Genomic DNA, 12,320 nt, shown 5'->3' on the forward strand with positions numbered 1-12,320 from the left:
GAACAGCCCCCTGCAGTCATCTGAGAGCCCATCTCACGGGCGTACATCCTCTGCGTGCACGCGTGCTTCGTCACTCAGTCGTGTCTCCTCAGTCAGAGAAGCCTGACCCCCAGGCTCCTCTGTCCCTGGGATTTTCCAGGCAAGAATACTGGAGTGGGCTGCCATGCCCTTCTCCAGGGCATCTTCCTGACTCAGGGATCGAATCCACATATCCTGTATCTGGCATTCTAGGTGGTTTCCTTACCACTGAGCCACCAGGGAAGCCTCTACGTCCTCTGTATTGCCCTCCAAACGACGCTAATCCTCAGCTTTCCGGTTGTGCCTTTTTTTCAGTTGACAACAGAAAAGAAATAGAAACACAGATATATAGGGGTATCTTTCATATAGAAAAAATATTTATGATTATCTATTTGCAATCTGGATGTAAATGAATTTTAAACTATTGGGAGGGAGTTAACCAAATTCCCTGAAGATTTCATCTGGAGCTTCTGCTTTTGTGCTGAAACGCCAGGGCATCATCCATATAAGAGTTTAATATTTCAAACCTTGACGTGGATACTTCCGCTTGCAAGATCCCCGTCACTCATGGTGGAGCCCAGTGCACCCTCCAATGGCCCTGAGAGAAACGTGATGCCGCCAGCAGGACTCTCTTCGGCTCTCTCTGGCCTCTCTGCATGATGTCACACTCATCCCAGGTTTCAGCAGCTAAGGACACACCTGGGAATCCTGAGCTGACCTCTCTGAGGGACACGCATTTGGAAATCCAGCAAGCCCCTCACTCTCACTGCACCCAGAGCCAAACCCATTCTCCCTTCCCATAAAGGGCTGATTTGTGAGGTCCTTTCCCTGTTTCCAGGTAGAGGGAACTTAGAATCTAATTGTTCCAGCCTGGGATGATTAGGAGAATGAAGAAGGGTGTTATCATCAGTAATTATGCCAGGACAGCGGATGTTCACTGGGACTTCCCCGGGAGGCTGGACCTTGTGCCCATTCTGGTCAGGGTTTCACCACCCACCCCAAAGCCATTCTGGACTCCTCCTCCTCTCCCCTTGCAGCAGGTGCCACAAGGGGAAGCCGTGTATACACAGTGTTAAGAGAATCAAAACCACCTGCCCACGGACCTTCCTCTTTCACTCCCCACATTCCACCCAGAGGCCATCAACTGATCACTGACTGCTGCTGCAATGAAAAGTTCTCATCACAAGAAGGAACAAGGTGATACGTGTTAACTAAACATCACAGTAACCTGTTTTCAATATGAAATACATATCAAATCATTATGTTGCACACCTTACACTAAAACAATGTCCTATGTCAATTGTTATATGACAATCAAACTGGAAATAAAACCATGACATAGATGTAACCTTCAGAAGCAGTAGGAGGCAAACACACTGAGAATACTTTATAACTGAATCCTAGGCAGGCTTTCCAATAAAGGCAGATAGACTGACACACCACGAAGCAGCAGATCTTCAGTTCAAACAAGATGTAAGGGTGCATGGCACTCACCAGGTTGTTCATGCTAAACAGGTGCCAAAGTAGAGAGTTGAGTTCATCAGATGTACAGAGGGGAGCTGGGAGTCTTACCTTGTCAGGATCCGTCGTAGTGATGACCCATACACAGTGAGCATTGTCTTCATACTGAACTGGGTAATTAGGGGAGGTAATGACGCCACTGGGCCCACGCAGATTCGATCCACACGTTCTTGCTAGAAATACACAGAGATGACGTTATTTTCCACAGGATTTCATCTGTGTGATGAAGACACAAAATGCACATGGAACGTCAAGTTAGCTCTTGTGCGACTGTGATAAAGACCTCCTTGTGAAATCACATTGGCAAGTAGATTTTACTCAGCCTTCAGAACCTTTGCTTGGTACTTGCAATGCTTCCCTGGAACTCTTTATTACATTTCCCAAAGCATTACCCTTCACAGAATGAGCTGACAACAGCACCTTGAAGTGAAGTGAAGTCACTCAGTCGTGTCCGACTCTTTGTGACTCCATAGACTGTAGCCCACCAGCCTCCTCTGTCCATGGGATTTTTCCAGGCAAGACTACTGGAGTGGGTTGCTGTTTCCTTCTCTAGGGGATCTTCCCGACCCAGGGATTGAACCCAGGTCTCCTGCATTGCAGGCAGACTCTTTACCATCTGAGTCACCAGGGAATCTCAACAACAGCGCCTTGACAATGTCAAACCAAATTAACCCATTTCAGGCCCCAATCTGACTCTTGCAGAGAGGGTCTGATAAGGCGTTTGGGTGCACACAATGTAATACGAATTCAGGAGACCAGAATTAGAGTCTCAACTATGCCCTACAGGATATGTCCTTGCATAAGTAATCCTAGCCCCCACAACCTCAACCTTTCTATTTTTAAATTTATTTACTTATTTTTGGCTGCACTGGGTCTTTGTTGCTGCTAGTGGACTCTCTCTAGCCGGGGAGAGCGGGAGCTACTCTCTAGCTGCCGCGTGTGGGCTTCCCTTGTCGAGGCTTCCGGCTCCAGAGCATGGGCTCAGGAGTGGTGGCGCTCAGGCTTCATTGCCCAAAGGCATGTGGAATCGTCCCGAACCAGGGATCAAATGCCTAGACCCCTGTATTGGCAGGCAGATTCTCAACCACTGGACCACCAGAGAAGTCCCTCATTCTTTCTATTTTAAATGAGAATGATGCAAGAGATGATATTTAAAGTTCCTCTCACGTTTTAGATTTTATTCTATAACAAATTATATCACAATGCAAATTACAACTTAAAATACAGTTCACTGGGTATGAAGAAAGAAGTATGAAGAAAGAAAATAGAAATGATGACTCCAAAAGGAAAAAGAAAATACCTTAAAATTGAAAGGGCACATAAATAGCATGACCTAATAAAAGTGACTAAGTTTTGAATAAAAAATATTTCAATTGATCTTCTCTTTAGAAAAGGAGATTTTTTTTAAATGAATACTCAAGTTTTGGAAATCAAATGTCATCCTAAACTCCATTCTTAACATTAATAATTTGAACTGCATTTGAGAAAAGAGTGGAGGAAACAAAACTTCATAAATAAGCACTAGTGTAAGAGAAGTTCGGGTTTGTTTCCCTAAGATGTCATATAACATAAACTGACTAAACTGCTGTCCACTGAAGACCAGGCTTTCGTCATCGCCTGTGCTTCCGTCCCTCCTCCTTGCCAGCTGAGCTTTGGTACCGGTCAGGCGCTGTTCTAGGAGGCTAAGCTGCAGCACGAGACAGAACTGGCCTCTGACTCCCAGGGGACATCTCGCAGAGGAGGAGGCTGAAGAAACCGTTTAATCAGGCAGCGCCTAACTATTCCCTTTTCCATTTATATCCATATAGCAATAATGTTGATTATGCCTATTTCTAATAATACTCCTTTTTTGTCATTATTAACCTACAAATCTCTTTCTTAAAAGACTGTGAACCCCTTGATCTTGGGAAAGCATCCGTCCTTCACTGTCCATCCTCAGCACCATATCTAATGTCGATAGTTGTGGACACAAAAAAAATGTGAGAAAATGACCTTAGACAACTTTTTGTTACTTGATACTAGCTAAGAATTAACCTACTAGACACTAATTAACAAAAACATGAAAGCTATCTTTCAAAATATTAGCACTTGCATTCAAATGAATGCCACCTTTTCATCAATCCTGGAGAAGGAAATGGCAACCAAATCCTGGATAATCCCATGGACGGGGGAGCCTGGTGGCCTGCTGTCCTTGGGGTCGCACAGAGTCCGATGCAACTGAAGCAACTGAGATTGCATGCATGCATTTCATCAATACGGATAGAAGGTGCTTTGGTTTCCAGAGCCCAGTGGGTATGTCCTGGACCCAAAGTCTTCTAGTAAAGCAGTGCCCAGAAGCACATATACCTTCACTGTGCAGCTTCACCCTCCGAGGGGTCTACTTCCAGGAGTGTGTTCTTAAGAGGCTCGTGAACTTCGGATCCACAACTTTCTTAAAGTATTCTAATATTAGCAGTTGGAGAAGGAAGTGGCAACCCACTCCAGTGTTCTTGCCTGGGAAATCTCATGGGCAGAGGAGCCTGGTGGGCCACAGTCCATGATGGGGTAACAAAAGATTCAGACACAACTGAGCGACTAAACAGCAACAATAATATTACTGGTATTAATTACAAAAACCTTAGAAAAATAGTTTACAATAAAATTTGAGTCAACACACCTTTCTACTTTGTGAAATTTCATACGGAAGAGCTGACAAACACAATGTAGTGCAAGTAAAGGAATATCTGTTGACTAATTTTGAACTAATATTATCCAAGTGCTAGTCTAGCATTCCAAACTTAAAGACAAACTCATCTGAAGAATGTGTACTGTGGGGAACTAATGTGCTACATTCCCGCTGACAATTTGTATTCCTCCAGTCATTAGCCCCAGCTGCCACTCTGCTGGAAAGTTTGCCAAATCTGACAGCCCGTTGATGGCCACGGGTCCCAGTTGTCTGCTTTGAAGCCTGACCTCTAACTTGACTTATGAAATTCATCTTACCCACTGCTTGGGGAGATAGGATTATTAGTGATTATATTTTTAGAGAGATAACTATTAGTAAAATATTCATAGGAAACTAGTACATTTTCTAAACTTTGCTGCATAAATGGTATTGTGTTTCATACAAAGCGAGTTCTGAATCCAGTCCCTTCAGAGGTATTTCTCACCAAAAGTTGTCAAATTAGTATACATTTTTTTTTTCTTTTTCTTAGAACTGTCCATATTTTTTGCAGTACATTTCCCTAATAAATTAACTTTTGAATTTTTTTCTACTCATTCTTTTAATTAAGACATCAAAATAATCAGCTGAAATGAAATATGTGAGAATATTCATGGCAGGGATTTTGTTTTGTTTTGTTTTGCTTGCTATGTGTAATCTCAACAATTAGAACAATTCCTGGTATTTAATAGTACCCCCATAGATACTTGTTGCTGCAGTTTTGGAGTAGACTGATAGTCTAAGTAGTTAGTTCTAATCCTCTTGGGGAACTGTTGACACTTTCAGCTGGTACCTCAGTCTTGATTTTTTAAGTTGTCCACATTTTAATTGTCTGCCTCTTCATCGTGTGATTATCCTATCGTCATCACACCAATTACAATTCATTAGGTTCTATTTTCTTGTATCAAGGCTTTGCTACTAGTCACAACCACCAGATTTGCTACTGGTGACAACCCAAAGTTCAACATCCCATGTGTAGAATCTCTACCAGATAATAGTAACGTGTCTTGAGTTACCATGATCTCTATGTGCCATTCTCCAAGTCTGCAAGAGGTTGAAGCGCAGACGACATTCTCTTCTACATCTCCTGCAGACACCCTGTCTGGGTTTTCTGTCTATGCTCTGGTTCTGTGGCAGAAAGGCTCAGACTAAGCTGCGATCTCCCTAGGCTACTGATAGGGGGCAGCAGAGCGAACGCCACTCCTGCCCGTCACTCTCCTTTTCTTCCATCAGCTTCCAGCGCTGTAAGGCTAATTGTCTTCCTCTCTGCCAGGTTTGTCAAACACCCAGGCTTTCAGAAGGATAAGAAGAGCCAGAGAAGAACACAGAACAGCCATAGAGATGAGAGGTAAACCGGGACTAAATCTGCGTTGTAGTGTATCCCGTGAGTGAACATCAGCAAGCCAGATTTTTAAGCAAATCTTAAAAATGCTTAATAAATGTTCTTTGATAATAACCATGATCTAATTAATGTACATTTAATGTTACTTATGCGACAGTGTTCTAAATTTGTAAGTTCTGGGAATGATTGTGGAGGGAGTTTCTGCCACCAGCCTGAGGGTCATGCTCAGTTAGGATGGTGAGGGTGTGCAGACCCTTCTGCAGAAGGTGGGCAGGTGAGCTCAGTTTATCTGCTAACCACATCTAAGTTGCAGTTTGTTGCTACAACTGAGTACAAACTGGACTGATGATCAGAAGACTGTATGATTTGACTCTGAAGCTTTCCACCCTTGCCCGTCTCTCTCCAATCCTGGACTCTGCTGGCTCCTCACTCCTCCCCAGAAGGGCTGTGCAGCTGCTCAGACACCAGAAGGCTTAGCAACCTGCTCTGATTGTGATGAGCAATCTCACTGTGTCCTTGGAGACCAGGACCTACTTCCCAAACAGTTGCTTCTGTGCTAAACACATATTCAATTAGTCAACAAAGTATTTAATTAAGCAAATAATTAGGTAATTACAACATGCCAGTGTCAAGCAAGTCTTTACAGCAAGATATAAATACATTCCCATAATGGGAATGTATACACACATTTACACATTTTAGAGTTGAGTACACACTCACCACTTCCTGCTCCTGCCAAGGCATTCCCCCGTGTCAGAATCTTTTTGGAAATATAACACCTAACGTAAAGTAATTTGCACAGAAATCTTAAAAATGCTTAATAGATGTTCTTTGATAATAACCATGATCTAATTAATGTACAGTTAATAGTACTTATGTGACAGTGTTCTAAATTTGTAACCTCAAATTTTACTTATATCTTATGTGTTTTTAAAATTAAACTAGAATTTATAAAATGATCACTGGAAATATATAAAGAAGGAAAGTGGAAAGGGAGAAGAAAACTAACCAGTTTTGAATGCCAATATGTGCTATTTATCCATTAATCATTGAGTATTTATTAAGTATAACATGTATTTGTTTCACATGATTTATCTTATACAACTTGAAGTAGTAATTTATCTATTTATGTTCAATCAGTTCCGGGAATCTTTGCCATTCTATAGTAACTACTTAATGAAATTAAATTGAAGAGAATATTCTAATTGATTAAACTTAAATTAATAGGATATCTGGACTCGGAAGCTTTTTAAAAGCAACTTAAGAATTATATCGGATAGTGTGATTCTTGTAGAATTTAAAAGAAAACCACCAATTTTATGTCCATATCCAGACTTAGCCAAAATGGAGAAAGTATGTCAGAGGTTAAGAGCTTGCTTTTCTGAATCACTCTTGAGTTCCAGATCTGGTTTATGAAGCTATCAGATGTGTTAAGTTATTTCATTTTAAGCCTCTCGGGTTATCCACTTACTATAATAATCATAACTTCATCCATGATTTCTGTAAGGATGGGAGGAAAGAATGTAAGCAGAGCACCACAGCACAGATAATAAAAAGAAAATGCACAGTGAATGCTTACTGAGAGTTGGGGGCTGTTTCCAGCACAGAGGATACAGCAACGGGAAAAAATTAAGCTCCATGCCTTCATCAGGGGATTAACCACACTAATGTCTAATGTCAGGAGGACACTCAGCTTCTGCAGGAAAGCAGAGTCAGGGTTCACAGAGCATCTGGAAGAGGGTGGGCACGGAAGGGTTTGGATGAGATGACATCTGATGGTGGGTGCGGGATGGACAGCCACCTGGAGGTCCGGGGGAGAAGCGTTCCAGGCAGAAGGAAGACAACAAACGCAGGCAGGCTGTCAGAAACGCCCCAGGAATGTTCCAGGAGCGTTATTAGCACCCAATTAACACTGGTTTCCAAGTCATTTTATGTCAGGTAAATTTGAAGGCAGTGGCATAAAAATACATGACTTTGTTATCTTCAGTAACTTAACAAGAAATAGAGAAAAACATGTTTTACTCCCGTGACACTGAAGTAAAAAGTACATATCCTTAGAAGTCTAGAAGTGAAAACAGAAATTTATCCAAATTCACTGGAATTAAAGTAAAAGTTAAAAGTGTGAGAAATTAAGAGGGACAAAATTCCAGTCATCAAATAAATGAGTCATAGCTTAGGGAATATAGCCAATAATAATTTAATAACTTTTTATGGTGATATATGATAACTAGGCTTATTGTCATGATAATTTTGTACTTTATAGAAATATGGAATCACTATGTAACAGGAATTAACATGATGTTCTAGGCCATTACACTTCACAAACAAACTTATAAAATATAGAGGAGATTTGTGGTTACTAAGGTGCAGAACAGTGGAGGGGAGGATTGGAAGAAGGTGGTCAGATGGTACAAAGCTCTAGTTATGAGACAAATCAGTGCTAGGGATGTAACGGACAACGTGATAAATGTACTAAATATACCAATGTTTGTTATATATGAAAATTCTTAGAGTAAATCCTAAGAGCTCTCAACCAAGGTCAACTCCTTCCTTAACTGACTGATCTGAAATCTCATAATATGTGCAGTGCTCAGATCATAGACATTTATTGCATTTGATAGATGGTTGAATTTAGAACATGTGGCTGAGGTAATCAATATAAGGTCTGGTTTAAAAGTTCGGAGTGCATAGATTTTTTTTTTTATATCTATGACAAAGAAGTTGTTGTCTTTTCCTTTAAAGTGTATGTTTCTTTAAATCTATGGGCTCATAGCTACCTGACATAATAATCAGTATTAAAATAGTCTTCAAATTGGCTCTGGACTCTTAGTCTGGTAGAATGAAGTCATCTTTCAGGTATAAATGGTCTTTTCAATACTATTTAAAAGGTCATTTCTGTATGGAGAGAAAATATAAGTAGGGAAGATTACACTGTAAAGTTCTCAGTAAGTGCCAAGTTAATAAGTTAAGGATACTGCTGGGCTAACCTGACTTGGAGTCCTGAGATAATAGCTTTATTCTGTGACCCTCTGAGGCTGTAACTGGCATCCATGCAACCACAGTTACAACTGCAAAAACCACTTTACTTTCTTATCTGCATTGTCAACTCAGAGAGCAACTAAAAATATTAATTCCACAGATTAATGTGTATTAGCATTAAAAGAAATTCTCTCTATATACCCCACTCAAACACTGATGGAATAAATGCCAGCTGAAACATTTTACTCAAAAAAATACAAGTACATCCTCTTCTTCTCTATTTTGTTTGCTTATTTTTAAAAAATATCACTGGTTAAAGATACTTATACAGTTTCAAACAGCTCATAATATTTTACCCTGTGAAAAATCATAATGGTTGTTTTCATATCCCTAAATGAAGTAAGTATAATTTCAAACAAAATCACTTGTATAATTACTGAGCTATGGCAACCATTCATCTGTGTGCTAACAGGAAGGAAAGGTAACATCCCTCATCCTCAGGGTTAATTAGCTAATGTAAGCATTGGCTTAGGACCCAGTGTCCAGATGTGAAAGAGCCCTCCTGACTCACTGCAATTTATCAAACGCTTCTATCCGATAATCCTCCCATGGAGAAGGCATGATAATTACTTAAGAGTTAGAGACCCTTCATGAAGATCGGAACCTTGAGAATCAGCCCTTCCTTAATTGACTGATCTGAAATCTCATAATGTGTGCAGTGCTCAGACCAGGGGCATTTTATTGCATTTGATAGATGGTTGAATTTAGAACATGTGGCTGAGATGATCAATATGAGGGCTGCTTTAAAAGCTCAGAGTGCGTCAGGAGTACCCAAACTGTACTGCTCACCTCTGACTGACAAAGTATTACGGCAGTAGCACAGAGGGGAAGATGAACTTGAAAAATTGCCCTTGGTGTTTGGAACCTACGGATAGCTAAGTAAATACTCCTGTATTCTGTTTCGTGTAGCATGAAATAGCATTACGCTTCATGTTACCCATTTTCCCCTACATTTTAGACAGCTAAAGCCATCTTTAGAGAATAGTCATAAAATCTCCACTTCAATAAAGGTTTCTCAGCTCTTCTTTAGTTGGGGAATCAGTCATTAAAAGCCAGTAGAGACACTGTTTAAAGGAGGGGATGATGACAGACACAGGGTTCCTAAACATTGCCAACCTGGAAAATGGATGGGTTTTAATAGGAGAAATGAGGGGCACCAGCCAGGAAACTGCTTGTGACTCAGAGAGACCTGTTCTGCCCTTCACACCCACAAGGGTGTTGAGAGCAGAGGGAGCTCGACTGGGCTGAGAGCAGCAGTGAGCGTGCACTGTCCATGGCAGCCACCAGCACATCTGACGACTGAGCGCTGGAAATGATACTGGTCTGAGCCGGGGGCGTAAAATGCACACTGAATTTCCAAGACAGAGCATGAATAAAACAAAGCAGGGAGAAAAGGTATCTCCTTAGAGTCTTTTCAACTATACATTAAAATAATAGAAATGTTTAAGGTTAAATAATATTCTTAAAATTAACTGCTCCTGCTTCTTTTCCAATCTGGCTACTAGATAGTTTTTTAAAACAGCTTATTTATTTTTAATTGGAGGATAATTGCTTTACAATATTGCATTGGTTTCTGTCATACATTGACAGGAATCAGCCATAGGTATATGTATTTTCTCTCCCTCTTGAACCTCCGTCCCACCCCTCTAGGTTGTCACACTTCACCAGATTTGAGCTCCCTAAAATTAGATCAGTGGCTTACATTTTATTTCTGGCTGAGAGCCCTGCTCTAGAGGCTCCATGAAGTGGTCCTCTATAGGGTCAGCCTAAGATGCACTGAAGCACTTGGCCATCCATCTGTATGTGTACCCAATTACGTCATGGTACATGGCAACTACTTGATAAATAGAAGACTATCACCCAGACTGGAGGGAGGGATGTTCCTGCTGGCTTTGCAGAAGGAAGCTGACCTCTTTGGAGAAGGCTGTGTGGCCAGGAGGTGAGGACAGGGCAGGGAAAGGGAGCTGAGTGAGGAGGACATGTTCCCTGCTTAACCACAAGACTACCAGATGAGCCCTTTCTAGTCCAGAAAGTAGGATATGCTCAGGCACACAGCTCCGCCTCTTCTCATCCATATTGGTTACAAATATAATCCTACACTGATGCAAAAATGCCAAGGGACACGAGAGAGGGATGATCGATTCCTTAATTTATCTACACACTCCACTCATGAAAAGCTGCAGATGATACAGGGTAGAAAAAAAAATGTCATATTTTGAGTGATTGACTCCATCTCTCCTTCTTATAGAAATACACCCCGATGGCAAAGTGAAAGTGTGAAGTGAAAGTGAAGTCGCTCAGTCGTGTCCGACTCTTTGCGACCCCGTGGACTGTAGCCCACCAGGCTCCTCCGCCCATGGGATTCTCCAGGCAAGAATACTGGAGTGGGTTGCCATTTCCTTCTCCAGGGGATGTTCCCGACCCAGGGATCAAACCCAGGTCTCCCACATTGCAGGCAGACGCTTTAACCTCTGAGCCACCAGGGAAGCTTGTCAAAGATTCCCTTAATAGCTATGCTCCTTTTCTCTCATAGAAGTATAATTGTTTGCTATATATGTAACCACCCAAAATAAATATATATATATTTCTAAGTCTCACAACAAGGTGAGAATATCTGGCTGGATTTTGGCCAGGTGGACTGAGAAGGAATGCATGTAATGGTTTTTGCAGACTCTCTCCTAAACTCCTCCATCCTGTCGCCTGGAGTTGGGATGCCAACTTGGACCATGAGGATGGAGGTCTTACCATAGGGAGGATAGAGTGAGACTTGAGAAATTTCCATCTCTGAAACAGACCTGCCCATCCTTGTCCTATACTGTCTATATCTTAATTCTATATGAAAGAAAAATTCACCTCCATTTGTTTTAAGTTTCTCTTGAGGTGTATTTTTTTTTTTTAAGTCACCTAATTGTTATCACCTTACCCTAAACAGTGTATGTTAAATTCTTCTATATAGGAGATTTTAGGACTTTTGATTTAAGGTTTATTTCATGTCTTACTACTCTAAATGCTCTAAAATACAGGTTTCTTTAAAACTGTGTTTTTAAAGATATTTTTTATTGTTCCCCAGACACAGGCTGCTCCAGTATATAGATTTAAAATACACAGCCTATAAGAAAATGCTTTCTTAAGAATTATTCCCAGCTGCTATAGCTCATTATTTCAGAGAGTTACAAGTAATAAGTGGAAATAAACTAAAAGATTAGTCCATGAAAAAGAAAGTACATCTAATTGAAGCAAAACAGCTGAGTCATCAACGGGGAGTCGGGGGTGGAGGGGATGAGATGAGTAAATCTGGGTGTGAAGGAGAGAAGTGGATGCTGGAGAAAGGGAGAAGCTGTCCACGGGAACCAGACCAAGAATTACACAACAGACAAACACCCCCTGGAGGAACATCTCTTCTCAAATGTGATAAAGTAGAAGTGAGAATCTATAGGGACAGAAAGTCAGATGACTTCTCCTCTAGGGGCCTCTGAGAGTGAGCAGCTGGCAGCTCAGGAGGGTGGAGGAACTGTCCTCCCTTAGCCTGGCTGTAGCAGCTGTCAACTGAGACAAGCACCTCTGAGTGTTTGGTACCAAGTCAGGGCACAGTTAGGGGCCAACATGCAGTGAAAGTGTTTTGAGTCTAGATGAGATTTGGCCCAAAGTGGGTACAAAGAAAACTTCTGAATTAATAAATAAGGTAAGAATCAAATAATA

The 12,320-nt window shown here is 41.2% G+C and overlaps 1 protein-coding gene across 1 annotated transcript in view; it reads right to left on the reverse strand.

Annotated features, from left to right (window-relative positions):
- CSMD1 (CUB and Sushi multiple domains 1) overlaps nt 1-12,320 on the reverse strand; it is a 2,078,553-nt gene that overhangs the window by 562,421 nt on the left and 1,503,812 nt on the right. Inside the window, exon 10 of the mRNA XM_040243208.1 lies at nt 1,591-1,712. Within this exon, the coding sequence (XP_040099142.1) occupies nt 1,591-1,712 (122 nt within the window). The remainder of the gene's footprint in view (nt 1-1,590; nt 1,713-12,320) is intronic.

This window comes from Oryx dammah, unplaced genomic scaffold, assembly GCF_014754425.2.
Source record: "Oryx dammah isolate SB20612 unplaced genomic scaffold, SCBI_Odam_1.1 HiC_scaffold_7, whole genome shotgun sequence".
Taxonomy (NCBI): domain Eukaryota; kingdom Metazoa; phylum Chordata; class Mammalia; order Artiodactyla; family Bovidae; genus Oryx; species Oryx dammah.